The sequence below is a fragment of the Conger conger genome, chromosome 12 (genome assembly GCF_963514075.1).
Source record: "Conger conger chromosome 12, fConCon1.1, whole genome shotgun sequence".
Lineage (NCBI taxonomy): Eukaryota > Metazoa > Chordata > Actinopteri > Anguilliformes > Congridae > Conger > Conger conger.
In genome coordinates, this window is record NC_083771.1 from 20,328,378 (window position 1) to 20,346,018 (window position 17,641).

Below are 17,641 nucleotides of genomic sequence, written 5' to 3' on the forward strand. Positions count from 1 at the left end.
TTTTGCAGTCAATAACAGGTTATGAGCCCACCATTTATGTGCAAACGAACACACACGGTACAGAGACATAAGAGTTTCGCTTTGTGCCAGGTTTTTACAGCTACTGTTCTGCCAAAATTAACTGTAAGATGGAGGCAATGAATATGACAAGGTGAAGCCATGACCTCACACAGAACTCGAATGCAACTAAACATGAGCAGTGTTACCTGTCATTTGTGGGTTTGCAGCCAAGGTAGATCTTACGCTAAGACAACTCTGATACTAATGGAACCTGTTTCCGCTCAGATCAAGCAGCATCGCAGCACATATGTAATCCACCATACAGACATTAATGTTAATCCAGATATGACACACACAGATTTCGGGGTTCAGGCCTAGTTTTTGCACTTTTGTTCTTCTTCTGTTAATCTGTAACTCTGTAAAGCATCATTATGACTTCTGTAAAAAGGCGTACAGCTACAGGCGGGGGACTAAAGGTACATGACTGGGACCTGGAAGTTTGGCGTTTCAAGCCTCGGTGTAGTCACGCTAAGATCTGCACAGCCGTTGGGCCCTGGAGCAAAGCCCTTAACCCCCACATTGTTCCAGGGAGGAACGTCCCTGTGCTTAGTCTAATCAACTGCAAGTCACTATGCATAAGTGAGAGCTAGATAACCTGAAGCAGCCTATGAAACGGATTGGATAAGGGGAGGTGGTGACCTTTCTTGTGGGCGCGGAAGAGCTCCAGCTGCTTCTGCTGCTGCCTCCGCAGGGTGCTGACGATGGAGATGGCGAGCCACAGCGCCTCGCGGGGGTAGCCGTGGGACCGCAGCGCGTCCACCCGGGCGCAGGCCGTGGGCACGTGCTCTGTCAGGGGAACAGCGGGGGCGTCAGCATCCACACACGCACCCTCCCCACGCCACAAAACCTAGCTGCATAAAACCCCGACATCCACACACGCACCCTCCCCACGCCAAAAAACCTAGCTGCATAAAACCCCGACATCCACACACGCACCCTCCCCACGCCAAAAAACCTAGCAATGTAAAACCCTGCCGTTTTGTCCAATAGCGGCACCCTGGCAGTGGAAAATTCATTCCGTAAACACAAGTCCCCACCCTCACCACTATACCCGCACACATTTTAACCCTCCCCCCCAACAAAAAAAACGACATAAAACCCAGCCATTTTGTCCAATAGCGGCACCATTGCCATGCCAAAAGCCCTTGAAATTCTTTCAGTAAAACAAGTCCCCACCCTGACCACTACAACGCCCCTCCCTCCCCCATCCCTGGAGGGCCCCCCCCCCCCTCCAGTCCTATCCCTTGTCTCTTTCTCTCTTAACTCTCTTTCACTGCGTCTTTTCTTGGCTGACGCTATAGAAACGGAGGGCACAAAGAGCCAGGTCATGCGGACGTTCCGGTCCTTTCCGGTCCTCACCATGCCACAGGGGCCGCCCACGCGAGTCGAAGAGCGAGTTTTCAGTGTTGTCGTGGTAACAGTAGTTGGTGTAGAGGTCGCTGCTGATGATGTGCTGCAAGTGGCTGTCCTGCCAGTGGAGGTCGCAGGCTTCGATGGCCCGCGTGAAGACCGTCCGGTGGGGCCTGTTGGCCAAATCTGCCGCAGAGGGGACGGGGCGGTGGGAAAGAGGGAGAGGGAGGGAAAGAGAGAGAGGGAGGGAAAGAGACAGAGGGAGGGAAAGAGGGAAAGAGGGAGAGCGGGAGAGGGGGAGAGGGGGAGAGGGGGAGAGGGGGAGAGAGGGAGAGGGAGAGGGAGAGGGAAAGAGGGAGACAGAGGGAAAGAGAGAGAGGGAGGGAAAGAGGGAGAGGGAGAAACAGGGAAAGAGGGAGAGGGAGAGGGAGGGAGAGAGGGAGAGAGGGAGAGGGAGAGGGGGAGAGAGGGAGAGGGAAAGAGGTAGAGAGGGAGAGAGGGAGAGGAAGAGGGAGGGAAAGTGGGAGGAGGTGGAAAGAGAGAGAGGAGGAGGTTAGCAGGGCATGGGTCCCAGAAGCAAGTCCCAGAGGCAGGGGTGTCAGCCGAAAGTCCTTTTTACACCTCAGAGTACCTGTCCGTTTACCACCACAATGTGTCCCGGGCAACTGAAAATGCACAGGACACTGGAATGCTGTTTTTAACACACTGCTTTCCTCCCCTTTTTGTCCTCCTTTCAGGTGCAATACATTATTCATTCCCCCCCTTTGGCAATTTAATCCATAAAAGTCAAAGAAATCCGGGAAGCTTGTGTAAGTTGCCAAGCTCCAGAGAACTGGGCTATACCATGTAGTGCCTCGGAAGCTTCTGACAAATTTCCCAAGAACTGACATCACCCAATGAGCTCACTATGGCATCAACCAATGAGCTCGCGACAGCATCACCCAATGAGCCCATGCCAGCCTCAGCTAATGAGTCGGAGGCGATGCCTCATTCCGGCGGGGAAAGTGCGTTTCTGAGACAGGGTGTCATATTTACGGCTCTCAGGCCCAGGGTTGGGAGCTCTGTGTCAGCAGTGAGGACCCTGTATAAATCTCCCTCAGAGCCGCGGTTTCTGTTCCACCAGCCACTCACTCATTCCCCCCTTTTCTCACCGCTCTGCTCAGTGGAGGACCAGCATCTCCCAACGGGAGCGCTGCTAAAACCAAACCTGATGCCCGGAGCGCACCGGTTTATCCCCCCTCCCGCAGACTGGCAAACAAGAGGCAGGTGTGTGCCCCCCCCCCCAAACTGTTCCTGTACAACTGAGAGAGGGGGCAGAAAGAGAGAAGGAATGAACAGTTAATTCTGCTTTAAGTCCGTTAGCGCCGGTATGTGGAAGCGGGAAAGAAAGGCTTCAGACCTGAAGGGCATGAAGTGCTTAACAGGCTAGCAGTTTAGCCCGCAGTCACAACTTTTTCTGTCCAAGGACAAAGCGTGGGGGGCGAGGACCGGGGGCTCCTGATTATTAGGGCCGCTCCATTAGTCACAGACAGGCTAATAAAGGCCCGCAGTGCCTGGGACGGAGAGCTGATTAAAAGACTGGCTTTTCCTCACTCCGCCTCACCTTGGTTAGCGTGCGCACCCTGAGGCAAGGCGTTGGTTAAATTGGGCAGCTCGTTTCCGTGGTTACCGTCCTCCCAGGGACACACGTCCACGCTGTTCCACTTGTTGAGCTGTCTGAGCCAGGCCAGCTTCTGCTCCGGCTTACAGTGCGGGTTCAGCACGATGCACATCCACAGAGCGCCTGGGGGAGAGGAGAGACAGTCAGAGTCTGCACACACACACTCACTCACTGACACACACACATACATACACTCTTGCGCACAAACATGCACACACATACACACACACACGCTCAGACGCTCAGACGCTCACACGCTCACATGCTCACACGCTCACACGCTCACACGCTCACACGCTCACACCTGAATTTGTCAATACAAACAGCAGGATACATGAGGCCCAGCTGATAAATGAGAAAAGAGACACAAGAGCAGTAGAGGGAAATAAGCAAGCTGAAGTGCCTGATGGGAGTTGTAGTTCAGTGCCCAATTGGAGGACAGTTTCCTGTCGAGCACAACAGGCAGAAGCTGCGTATTGATATTTAAAAAAATGAACGAAGCTGGATGAGAACAGCATGCGTACGAGCAACAGCATACGGGCTGGGTTTACAAGCAAAGCTCGCTGAGGACAGGGTAGTCATTCTCCTCTGATTGTCCTCACATTCCACCCAACTACAGAGAGGCTGGTCTGGCCCCTCCAATGTCTGCATTAATCAGTTTTACTGTCCAACACACACTGACCCAGGGTTAGTTTCAGCTGTGGATCATAATGAATGAGGTCAGGGGATGGACAGGGGGGAACCTGATCATAGATCAGTACTCTTACTGTGGGATACTAGGGCATATGGGCCCTGATTGGACATTTATCTTTTCAGTTGATACATGATTCAAGATAAAAAAAGTCTTCTCCTTCAATTCCACTTCAACTCAGTCAGTTCAGGACAGGAAGTAAATCTCAATTAATTCACTGAAAACTCCTCATTGGCCTTTTCAATCAATTTCCTGAACGGACACAGCCCCGCCGAAGGCAATAGATATATTTTGAAAAGTTGGTAGGGTCGGGGGTCACCTCCACTTCCACTCAGTCAGGAGCCACTGGTGTAATTCAGGTCACAGAGATGTGTGTTTAAAAACAACCTGAGGGCCTGCTGATGACAGGGGTGGACTGTAGCCCCATCACAGGTCACTGCCCCCCACCCCCCTAGGCCCAGACCAACCCACTGAACCCTGGGAAAGGTTGGGGCTTTTCCCTCACTGGGTCTGGCTCCTGGGCTGATCAGCTCAGAATGGTAAAGATGACATTAAAAGCCATCCCCCTTCCACCTGCATTTACAGAAGCTGAGTTTGACCTCAGGGTAACATAACATGATGATGAGAACAGTCCATCGGGCCAGTAATGCTCACCTTTCCCCACCACTAGAGTACCTAGTGCCTAATTCACCTAAAAGCTAGATAGCACTGAGCAACGTATCAACCCCGGCCTTGAAGAAACTGCCTGGCGCACTTTCACAAGTCAACCACAACAGGGCGGCCTGTAGCGTAGTGGTTAAGGAAAATCACTGGGACACGCAAGGTCGGTGGTTCTAATTATGGTAGCCACAATAAGATCCGCACAGCCGTTGGGCCCTTGAGGAAAGCCCTTAACCCTGCATTGCTCCAGGGAAGGATTGTCCCCTGCTTAGTCTAATCAACTGTACGTCGCTCTGGATATGAGCGTCTGCCAAATGCCAGTAATGTAATGTAAAGTAATTAATGTAAAAAGAAGAAAGTATAATGAAATATAATGATTTGAATTGGGACAAAGTAGACCCTTGTCTTGTTCTGACAGAAACAAAACAATTTTTTGGGGGGTAGGGGGAGACCCTTAACCCAGCCTGGACTACCAATTCATCCAGACGAAAGGGGGAATGGCAATGAACCCCTAATTAAAGGGTTAAACCCTCTGGGCAGGCAGTATTTGGACAGGCAGAGAGACGGGCAGCCCCATTAAGCCCCCACAAAAGCTGCATTCAGTCCACACAACTTCATTACTCCAGACAGACAAACAAAGAAATGGGTCAGCTGACTGCTCCAATAAGCCCGGCCACCTTTAATGCAGACAAACGACCTCGTGCAGTATCTTTCCACTGGCCCATTACCCGTCAAATAAGAAGCCGGCTTCGCCGTCCTGGCGTTTTCCCGGGAAGAGACGGTAAACATGCGAATCCACAGGCCAGGGGAAGAACCCGGCGACTAATTTAATCTTTTAAATTTATTATTTAATTTTATTTTAGGTTTCACATCACCGTGGTTTTTTCTCATTTAAGGACGGACAAAACAAAGGGCGTCTTCAGCTGAGCCTTGTTTCTGGAGCCTTGTTCTCAAGCGCTGGCACCCTCTTTTCCTCTCTCACCTTTACCCGCACACCGTGTATCCGTCAAAACCATGCTGCCCCCAACAAACCCCCAACATGTCTGTCTTCAGTCGAGCCCCTCCCTCCGCAGGTGACATGACAATGAAATCCCTTTTCAGAGAACACTGACAAACCGCAGGGTCTTGTAAGAAAAGATACTGAACCTGACTGGTTTATATCCAGCTGTGAACAGATTGTAGTAAACCATTTAACGTGCAGGATCACAAATATGTGATTTGAATGAGAAATGTACACTTCTACTACACTACACTTCTACAACACTGACTTTTTTTACATTCTGAAAAAAACCCAAAAACCTCTTTAAAGGGTTAAAAGTGGAAATGTTGAAATTTGTTCTGGATACGAGCGTCTGCTGAATGCACACGCGTGTGCCTGCTGTGAGCCGTGAGGGGAACACGCCCAACACCTCGGCCTCCCAAACGAGAGGGAGCAGGACAGCCCCTCCAGCTGATGCAGCGTTCCTGCCTGAAACAGAATTCCCAAACCTTCATACGGATAAAACGGAAGACCGATTCCCCACGCCCTGACTTTTGGGTGAATTTGACGTGAGAACAAAGGGTCTAAACATCTGTGACCCGCACCTCTGTCCTGCTTTAAGGCTGCGGCGCAGGTAAACACCGCTACTGCGGAAGAATCACGCTCCGGAACATTCCGGAAATCTCTAAGAGAAGGCCCAGTGAAGCCAAACACCTGTCTCAGCCCTGGGGAAACACCTTAAAAATAAGAGTACACAGGACCCGGGGTGCATTCTGCTCCAGATCTGGAGAGGAACCGACTGAGGAGGTGGGGAGCTATCCCATAATCCTGCTGGCTCGGGGGCGGAGCCCCAGACAGCTGTGCGGTAGAAATGGGCTTTACTTCTTTGTGTTTACAGTGTTAAAGTGCCATGTACAGCGCTAAAGCTGCTACTGGGCCGCGTGTGTGTGTGTGTGTGTGTGCTGTGTGTGAAGGTTTAATCACTCCCTGAACAACACACACAGCCCTGACTACAGAGAGGGGGGGGAGGGAGAGAGAGAGACAGCGAGATGGTGAAGGAGAGAGAGGGAGGGAGAGATAGAGACCTATATAGAGAGGTAGGGACAGAGAGAGAGATGACAATGGAGAGAGAAAGGGACGGAGAGAAAAGGAGAGGGACGAGAGACTGCGAGGGAGGGAGAGAGAAAGCGAGAGAATGGGAGATGAGAGGAGAGAAGATGTGGGAGGTGGGGGAGACGGAGAAAGAGATTGCCGGTGAGAGAGAGGGAGCGATGGGGAGAGAAAGGGAGATGGGGAGAGGTAGGGAAAGGGAGGGGATGGGAAGGGGGGAGAGGGTGACAGACAGAGAGGGAGAGGCGTCAGTGCAGAGTCTTTGTTTGAGGAGAAGCAGGGCTAGACGCTGGAGGACGCACAGGGAGCCTGCCTGAAGATATTAGCCAGCGTGATACTGCGCTAGCAGCCACCGCTAACAATTAAACAACAAATAAACATCAAAAACCATCAAAAGAATAAATGGACAAAAGAGCTGTGACAATACACTTATGAGCAATCACCAGGAACAGAGGATCAGACAAAACAGACATCAAGAAGACGCGAGTTAAAAAGAAACCAGGACAAAGGATGATAACGAGACCGAACCCAAGCGCCCAAACGGCAGACAGCCGATAATCTGGCCTCAGCAGCAGCGTTGGCTCCTCATTTATCCCAAATGTTGGACGAGCGAAAACACAAGAGTTAATGAATCATTACGAGATAAACCCACAGACCGCGGGGTGGACATAAAACAATCATATTCATCCAAAAAAGCAAGTAAACAGGCTTTCCATTGGCCAAGCAGAAGAGTGAGCCTCTTCTGGAAAGGCAGAGGCTGACAGCTTCTCAGACTGCGACGGGATTACAGCATGCCGACATAATCACCTACACACTGCCCCCACTTCAACTCTAATCAATTAAGACAATATTTGGTTTTATATCACATCTTAAGTCACACAAACACAGGGACACACACACACACGCACATGCACATGCAAACAGAAACAGACACCCCTCCCCCGCTCCCTGCTGTGCTAGTTTCCCTCTCTTTCAAGGGCCTAATTTAAACCTTCTGCCCATCTGACTTAGTCTGTCAGCACTCACACTCTGACCTCAGAGCACAGAGCCACGCTGTCCGTCTGACTGAGCCCCGCCCCTTTCAGATACACGCACGCCCACGAGCACGCACTCTCACTCTCACTCTCACTCTCACTCTCACTCTCACACTCACTCTCACACTCACTCTCACACTCACTCTCACACTCACACTCACACTCACTCACACTCACACTCACACTCACACTCACACTCACACTCACACTCTCACACACACACACCCTCTCTCACACACACACACACACACACACACACACACACACACACACACACACACACACACACACACATACCCTTGCTCTCACAGACAGACACAAACACACTCACACGCACACGCACACGCACACGCTCACGCTCACGCTCACGCTCACGCTCACGCTCACGCTCACGCTCACAGACACAGACACAGACACAGACACAGACACAGACACAGACACAGACACAGACACAGACACAAACACAAACACAAACACGCTCACGCTCACGCTCACGCTCACGCTCACGCTCACACACACACACACACACACACACACACACACACACACACACACACACACACACATATACACACACATATACCCTTGCTCACAGACAGACACAGACACACTCACACACACACACACACACACACACACACACACACACACACACACCCTGCAGGTAGCCCTGGTTGTGGGGACCAGCACGCGGGACTCCTCAGTCTCACACAGGCGCTCCTTTGTTCCTGCACAAAGGGGCAATTTCGGCTGTGTGGGAGGGGCCGCTATCTCTGCCCAGCACATAAATCTGTTACAGTAATCTCTGCGCATGCTGACAGGCTGTCGGCCCCCCTGCGGAGGGGCCACGCTCGTCTGGAGCCCCCCTACCTGCCCGCTCGTGTCGGGGATTTACGGGACGCTCTCGGCTCCCTCTCGATCCCGCGCACGCGCTCCCACCACAAACCCGCTCTGAGAGCAGCCTCTCCTCTCCCCGAGACAAAATGGCCGCCGGAACGAGGAGGGGAAGGAGTGGCATGCGCCGCGCCCGGCATTCAGGCACGACCACCACCCGTCTTCACCGAAACGGCTCGGTGTAACCGCTCCGCCGATACGACTCGCAGTCAGAGGTCTGCGGGACGAGGCCTCACTCCACGGCAGGTCCCGTCACAGGAGGGGGGAGAGACAAATGCGGGCGTTCACCAGGCCGCACTGACAACAGCACCCCTCGCTGCTTGTGCTCCGAGACAGCGGACACACACCTCAAGTGATTACCCAGCAACGGGCATCGACAGCACACAGACTAAACAGGATTATAATCTTTTTTTAAATCCGCATTCACTCATAATGGCCACAATGACCCCAACACCAAGCCATTCGCCGCATTCTGAAATGCAGAAGGAAACACAGGTTTGGCAGTGTGTTTGTGTTCGTGTTTGTGCCGTTTGCCGACGGCAGGAGCTGGCGCCTCCATACCTCCCCCTTAACATTCTGCCGGAAAATTTCCCCAGCAACGCCAAAGACACACCGTGCCGGTTTGGCCAAGGGGGGTGGGTGGTCCGGCTATAAAACCCCAAACCTTTGATCAGCCCACTAATAAAAAGATTACAGATCAGGCGCTACAGTTCTGCTCTACAGGGGGGGCTACAGGGTTACTCAGTCAGCAACAGACACTAAACGCTTTCCGCCCGTCTGCCTCTCTGCTTTTCTTTAATCCAGGCCCGGTCTCTCTCCAAACCCAATAAAAATCTATGTGTATCTCAGCATTAGCATTTCTCTGAGCACACAACAAAGAGTTTGACTGTTTCTTCGTTCAGGGGTGAGAGGTGACTCAGCCCCCCTGCAGGGTCAGTTGTTAAACAGACGACTGTCTCCGTGACTCAAATAGGCACTTACCCCCCCACCCCCCTGCCCCCCCGCCCCCCAGAGCTAAGTGGCTAAGCCCGGCAGCCAGCGGAGAAACACACTGGTACCTGTTACACATTAATCGGCGACTCCCAAAATAAACAGATTAGCTCTTCCCCTGAAAATTCCACATGGGGTGGAAGAGTTCAGCGAGAGGCGAGAGGAATCCGGGCCGAAATCTCCCACCGCACATTCCGCGAGAACCAGGCGCAAACCGCCACGCCCGTTTCCAAAATTTGGGCCTTGGGTTGGGGCGAGAGGCTGCATTGCAGAGAGCGGTGGGTAAGCCGTAATGAAAGGGTCATTACTCAGCACTGCTCACCCAGCGCCAGGGACCTGCATTACTGTGCTGGGGCAGACCAATGCCAAAAAAACCCCACAAAACATCCCGGGCTTTGAAAGGCTGGCGGGAGACGCGCAGAGGCGAGCCAGCTGCTATAAAAGTGATTACCCATCATTCCCGGCTCGCTCCGGTATGGGAGAGGGGCGGAGAGTGGAATATACAAAAATGAATCAAATCTGGGAAAAGAAGAGACAACACCTATGCTAGAATGCGTTCGCTGATTGGACGTGTGATGGTGTGACACTCTTTGGAGGACTGTTAAGGGTTGTGCTGTTGGTCATGTTGTACTGAGCTGAGTGTTGGTGTGATACCCTAGGTAAGATGTTATAGGGAATGTTGTATTGCAGGCCTGTTGCACATTTTGATGTTTTGTAGGATTGTTGTATTAGGTTGTGTGTTGGTGCAGGTCCCTGTGTAAGATTGCAGAAGGTTGTGTTGTACTGGGTTGTGTGTTGGTGTGGTACCCTGTGTAAGATTGTTAAGGTTGTGTTGTACTGGGTTGTATGTTGGTGTGGTTCCCTGTGTAAGATGGTTAAGGTTGTGTTGCACTGGGTTGTGTGTTGGTGCGGTTCCCTGTGTAAGATTGCAGAAGGTTGTGTTGTACTGGGTTGTGTGTTGGTGTGGTTCCCTGTGTAAGATTGTTAAGGTTGTGTTGCACTGGGTTGTGTGTTGGTGCGGTTCCCTGTGTAAGTTTGCAGATGGTTGTGTTGTACTGAGTTGCACAGAGACTGTATGTGGTTCCTCCTCCACAGTGACACATGATGCATGCACATGTGAGCTTGTGGGAGACGTGCAGAAGTGATGAGAGCAGAAAGCCCCTCGTCTGAGAGACTGAGCAGATTTAACCGCTTTATTGCTCTCTCCTCAGCCTTAGCTGGAGGCCATTTCTGAGAGCTCTACTTTCCCATAAAATCACAATTCGGCCCTCCACCCTGTCCTCCTCAGTTTGGAGGAGACTCTCTGGTTCACTGTTGTACCGCCCATATATGCATGCGTAATGTGGGCACATGTAATGAGCACGCGTGTAACATCTGAGCCGTGACCCGGCTATACGATACAGTACAACACTACAGGAGTCACAGCGGATCTCACGCAGCGTTAGAGAAAACTAACGAAGAGAGAAAACATGGCCACCCAACACGAGTCCTACCACATACACACACAGCTCGTGGACTCAGAGGCACATACTCAAGTGCACTGACTCACTGACTCACTGACTCACTGACTCACTCACTCACTCACTCACTCACTCACTCACTCACTCACTCACTCACTCACTCACTCACTCACTCACTCACTCACTCACTCACACACTCACTCACACACTCACACACTCACACACTCACACACTCACACACACTGTCAAATCATTCTGCCGCACGTAAAATGACTGTCATACACACACACACACTGTCAAATCATTCTGCCGCACGTAAAATGACTGTCATGCTGGACTGGGTGTGTGTTTGGATCACGCACACAGGTAAAAGATCACAGAGGACATTGGCTCAGGTGAAACAGCGGGCGGGGACAGGGCGCTGTGTTTGGGCGGGACTCACCCAGCTCGTCCCACAGCTGCCTGTACTTGTCGGTCATGGTGGTGCCCTGCTGTCTCCATAGCGACAGGCGGGGGTCGGCCATGAACTGCTCGGTGATGAGCGTGAGCATGCGCGCCCCGTTAGAGTCCCTCATCTTCAGCATCTCCCTCACCTGCAGGAGGAAGAGCACAGGGGTGAGAGAGGGAGAGAGGGGGAGAGACAGGGGGGAGAAGGAGAGGGAGAGAGGGAGAGAGGGATGGAGAGAGGGAGAGAGGGGGAGAGAGGGGGAGAGGGGGATGGAGGGAGAGGGAGAGGGAGAGGGAGAGAGAGACAGAGAGAGAGGGAGAGGGAGAGGGAGAGGGGGAGAGAGAGAGAGGGAGAGGGGGGGAGAGGGGGGGAGAGAGGGGGAGAGAGAGAGAGGGATGGAGAGAGGGAGAGACGGAGAGGGAGGGGGAGAGAGAGAGGGAGAGAGGGGGGAGAGAGGGGGAGAGGGAGGGGGAGAGGGAGAGAGAGAAGGATAGATGGAGGAATGGATGGAGGGAGGGATAGATGGAGAGAGGGAGGGATAGATGGAGAGAGGGAGGGATAGATGGAGAGAGGGATATATAGATGGAGGGAGAGAAGGAGGGAGCCCCAACAGAAGAGGAACTAAACTGGTAACAGTGTAAAATCACCGGAAAGAGGGGGGCACATTATGTTGCTGCGCAATTGTCCAGTAACAGATGTGGGTCCTCTGTGTGAGCCTGACTGGGTGAATCTATGGTCACGAGGATGAGCGCTGTGTTCAGTAAAGGGGCCGAGGGGTTGCAGGCTCAAACCCCAGGCACTGTCTAGGGCACAACATTAGCTCAGGAGGTACAGCGGTCATCTGCCTCTCTATACCTTTCATCATTTCCTTTCCTTCTTTTAACAAGGACACATACAACTGTTATCAAGCCTGTTACTAATTATTGTACACTGATGTATTATTCTCATGAACAAACACAATACAACTACTATTAAAGAGTGGATCCTTGAGAAACCTACGGAAAGTTTAAAGTTTAAATAATAATAATAATAATAATAATAATAATAATATCGTACATCATAATAAACGTCAGGTAAATCAGTACATTAAAACATTCCCTTTCCCCACTGAGGTTAATTTCCAAATATGCCCATTGATTCTTTTTCCACACAAAAACAAACTACAAATTCATTTCAAGCTCTTATTCAATACAAACATTAAATGTTTACAGAAGTATCGAACAACGGCATCAAACAGCCCAAAGTCAAATTGCCCCTCGCAGAGAGAAAGCTGGAGTGAGTGAAACCACTAATGAAAAGTGTGGCGAACCCCTCGCTGTGTGGAGACCGCACTCCTGGATCAAACCGCCATTTTGAATACTTTAACCCAGGGATCAGCAAATCTGGGTCTCGAATCCAAATCGAGCCGTGGTTTACTTTTCTCCCAGGTAATTAACTGAACAATTTCTGCTACCGATTCTGCTACTGACTTTACGACCTAGGCCTACAAACTCTACTGGCTTTAGGAAATGGGCCTACAAACTCTACAGGCTTTAAGGACCTGGGCCTACAAACCATACAGGCTTTAGGACCTGGGCCTACAAACTCTACAGGCTTTAGGACCTGGGCCTACAAACCATACAGGCTTTAGGACCTGGGCCTACAAACCATACAGGCTTTAGGACCTGGGCCTACAAACCTTACAGGCTTTAGGACCTGGGCCTACAAACCATACAGGCTTTAGGAAATGGGCCTCAGACTACACAGGTAGCTGGTTGGATTCCCAGGAGGCTAAGTGACCATTTCAGTAAATACATGAAAATGTGTGTGAAAGAATGTACGTAAAACCCTCTAATTCGGCTAATGAGCAGACCTGGGTCAAATATGTAATTGCTTTGAATTCAAATACTTTTTTGTGGTTTACTGAGCTCGTCTGGTGTACTGGAATCAATCAAAGAGTGCAAACGGCATTCTTGGTCGGCTCAGCTGTGCCAGGCAAGATCAAGCGAGCACAGAAAAGTATTTGACGCAGGTCTGATAATGAGGGGGTATGAGGGAGTATGAGGGGGTGTGAGGGTGTGTGAGGGGGTATGAGGGGGTGTGAGGGGGTGTGAGGGGGTATGAGGGTGTGTGAGGGGGAGTGAGGGCGTGTGAGGGGGTGTGAGGGGGTGTGAGGGGGTATGAGGGTGTGTGAGGGGGAGTGAGGGCGTGTGAGGGGGTATGAGGGGGTATGAGGGGGTGTGAGGGGGTATGAGGAGGCTTACCTTGGCGAAGAGGAGGTTGAGCTGCTTGCCGGAGCCGTGGTAACCGCCCTGTGAGAGGAAGAGCTTCACCTGCTCCTGCACCTGCTCCTCGTCCAGGTGCCAGCAGTTCTCATCGTCTATACTGGCCCCTGCCGTGGGGTCCGGTGCGCCTGGGGACACAGGAAACACACGTCGCCTTAGCAACCGCCCTGCGCCCACAGGAAACGCACATCGCCTTTGCAACCGTGCCTTGGGAAACAGCTGAGGGATGACCCGGTCAAGCAGAGCATTGTCGGGCCAGAGTCTGGGGCGCAACCGGTTACCGAGCACTTTATTAGGAACATTTTTACTTGATTACACCTATTTATTCATGCGATTATCTAATCAGCCAATTGTGTGGCAGCAGTGCACTGCATACAATCATGTAGATACAGGAGTTTCAGTTAATGTCTAAAGTGATTCTATGACCGTAGAATGATTGTTGGTGGCAGAAAGCCAACCACCAGCGCACACTCTAGAGTTTGCAAAGAATGGTGCAAAAATAATAATAACAATAATACAGAGAGCAACAGTTCTGCAGACAGAAACGCCTTGTTAATGAGAGAGGAGAAGGGCCAGACTGATCGACGCTGACAGGAAGGTGACAGTAACGCAAATAACCACACATTACAACAGTGGTATGGAGAAGAGCATCTCTGAACACACAACGCATCATAACTTTAAGTGGATGGGCTACAGCAGTAATAAAGTGCTCGGTGAGCGTAAGCGTCCAGTCAATCCAGGAAAAGGGATTGAAATTCAGTACTACAGCTGAAATGTGGCTGGTCTCATCCACCAGGCTGCACGCCACAAACCGCACCAGCATGTGCCCAACCTGCATGTCTCTGGCACTCTGGCCAAAAGTCCCCTAGGCGCTAATTTGTTTCCAGCAACAACAAAAAAAAGACAGTACAACAACAGATACATCCTCAATCACATTCACACAACAATAGGAGCATTCATAAGCAATCAAACATGGACCCCATACTGACATAGCCCCTGTGAGCAGTGTCTGAGAGTGCAGATGTCTAAAGATCCGGTCCACCGGGGTTCAGCTGAGTTCCTGGCCCGACTGGACTACAGTGGGATTCACCTAAAATAAAGGGGACAGGTGCCATCATACCTCTGTCCTCTACCCCCTGCTCTAGCGCACACACTGATTATCACATGCACGGGTTCTAGCACACACACAGGTTTTGGCATAAGCACGGGTTCTAGCCTCTCTACGTGCACCTGGCGGTCGAGCTGCACGTTCACGCCTGTTTTCCGTTCTGGTTCCTCAGTGGTGGAATGACTTGCCTACCACTGTCAGAACAGCAGAATCCCCCCCCCCCCTATTTCGACGCAGACTCAAAACCCACCTTTTCAAACTCTACCTTAGTCCTCCCTCCTGATTTCCCCTGCCCCTCCTTTCTGATATCCCTATCCTTGTCTAACCCCCCCCCCAAAAAAAAAAAAAAAAAAAAAAAAAAAACACTTATGATGACAACTATGTTTAGAACAGCATTTCCTGTGTATTTTGCTAGTTTCTGGATGTGATGCTTTGACTTATGGTAGAACCTATGCTCTTGTAAGTCGCTTTTGATTAAAAGCGTCTGCCAAATGACTAAAATGTAAAATGAAAATGTAGCACACATACAGGTTCCAGCAGATGCACAGACATTTTTCACGATGCTATCATTGCGTCAAATGAGGAATTCAACTCCACCCAAACCTCACTGTGTCACCGCTGGGTCAAATGAGGATTTTGACTCCACCCAAACTTCACTGTGGCACCAATGCCCTCAATGCCCTCGTAAACAGCCCCAGACATATAAAGCCGCTTGTTGATGCAATTCCTTTAGAATGCATTTACAATCCACATTAAAATGTTTCATGGGTTGGCAGAATGACACATCAAGCAGCAAACTAACAAAGCGCAGGCAACATTTGCTGCAGCAATATTTCATATTTTATGGTCATTTCATATCCGTCTAGATCATTGTTGTCTGTACTGAATTATCTTCAAAGCTTCCATGGGGTAAATCAAGAAATGTAGTTCTTGAAATTTGCCACAGCCTACATACGTTTGAAAAAGTTTTTAGTGGTCTGAATTTATAAATGTCGTGATCAAAATCATTTAGCGAGCATTAGAAAAATAATGAGCGTCGCACTTCCGGCAGTAAACGGCCCTGAATCTCATTAAAACCGTAACGACGGCAGCCGATTACAAAGATCTGGCACATAACACAAGAATCAACAACGACTACAACGTGTAGGAATTACGGCCCTTTATATTTGTGTCTGTCCAAATAATTACGGACCTCATCGCATGTGCTACAGTGGCACAAACACTGCTATGGAAGGAACTGCAAGCTGGTGGAGTGAAATGAAGCAAAGGAGTCCCTTTCAGTATTTAAGGCCTCATAACACTGTTATCAATGAAGCCTGTTAGAATACATAATTTGACAATTAATTTCTATTAAAGAGCAGAATCATGAGCATATAAAACAGAAATCATTCCAATCAATCCCAAGGGGGTTCATTTAAAAAAACCATACCCAGTTTTCCCCCAAATAAATATTGTCTTACATGTGGAGCCTTTTGGCATTTCAGTACAAATCCAGAAGGGCGCAGACCCGTAGAGTCGAGCTCAAAACCATGCAGGCTGGACATGAATAATTAATGATGAAATTAAACTTCGGTGAATATCATGCATTACATACAAGGGACAGACCAATGAAAAGGAAGGGGGGAGGTCACATGCTAATGCCACATTTAGCTTTCCTCTTTCTAATTCCACAAGTCATTTACGATAATAAACAAAGAAAACTGTTCTTTTTCTAATTTATCACAATTTTTCATGGCTTCGAATAGCAAAATCCAATTTTCAGCCCATTATTAAAAAGGGCAAAAGTATTCAAATCAATCAAGTGACTTTCGAAACTGCTGTCCTTCAAGTCCAGTGATGCAGTCGCATTCCGTTCTGCAGTTCAGTGGAAGTACATAATAAACTTTCAGTGCTGAACAGATCGCCGCAAAAAGAACAGCAGTGGAACCTCGACTCTGTAGATAACGCAGGCACTCTAGAGTTCAGCGCTCTGAACATGCCGTTCAGCACCATGGTCAGGAGGCCAGGGGTGAAGAGGCTTTGTTTCTTGGCAATGTGTGGTGAACATCTTTAGGTGTCACAAGGTTCTCCCGGAACAATTTGCTTTTGTTCCCGAAATACCAAATGTTTCAAAGTTTATTTATTTATTAAAGAGCACCTGCAATGGAGGAAAAGCTTTCAGCCAATATTCCATCCTTGACCATTTCATTGCTCTAGCTTCATCCAGCTAAAAAAAAAAAATGCTTTGCTAGTAGCAATTTGCAAATCTCTCTCTCTCTCGAAAACACACACAAACATTCACATACACATACAGACAGATTCTGGCATGAGTACACAGTAAATGTGACTGACACCTCCTGCTACACTATATAGACGGATGGGGGAAGGGAGAAAACTGAACAAGGAGTGTTTCAGTGCCTAGATAGAACAACAACAGTCATTTAAATTGTTAAAACCCAACTGTGAAAACCCAGGTCCCTACAACACAGGGCTAAAACCCCTACAACACAGGGCTAAAACACCTACAACACAGGGCTAAAACCCCAACAACACAGGGCTAAAACACCTACAACACAGGGCTAAAACACCTACAACACAGGGCTAAAACCCCAACAACACAGGGCTAAAACACCTACAACACAGGGCTAAAACACCTACAACACAGGGCTAAAACCCCAACAACACAGGGCTAAAACACCTACAACACAGGGCTAACACACCTACAACACAGGGCTAACACACCTCCAACACAGGGCTAAAACCCCTACAACACAGGCCTAAAACCCAGGCCCTACAACACAGGGCTAAAACCCAGGCCCTACAACACAGGGCTAAAACCCCAACAACACAGGGCTAAAACACCTACAACACAGGCCTAAAACCCAGGCCCTACAACACAGGGCTAAAACCCCAACAACACAGGGCTAAAACACCTACAACACAGGGCTAAAACA

General features: G+C 50.0%; 1 protein-coding gene across 2 annotated transcripts in view; it reads right to left on the reverse strand.

Annotated features, from left to right (window-relative positions):
- Nucleotides 1-17,641, reverse strand: part of zswim6 (zinc finger, SWIM-type containing 6) — an 82,180-nt gene that overhangs the window by 19,863 nt on the left and 44,676 nt on the right. For both annotated transcript variants that reach the window (XM_061263576.1, XM_061263578.1), the window contains exons 3-7: nucleotides 13,580-13,728; nucleotides 11,331-11,481; nucleotides 3,014-3,193; nucleotides 1,420-1,596; nucleotides 700-846 (exon numbers count right to left, since the gene is read on the reverse strand). In XM_061263576.1, the coding sequence (XP_061119560.1) occupies nucleotides 700-846; nucleotides 1,420-1,596; nucleotides 3,014-3,193; nucleotides 11,331-11,481; nucleotides 13,580-13,728 (804 nt within the window). The remainder of the gene's footprint in view (nucleotides 1-699; nucleotides 847-1,419; nucleotides 1,597-3,013; nucleotides 3,194-11,330; nucleotides 11,482-13,579; nucleotides 13,729-17,641) is intronic.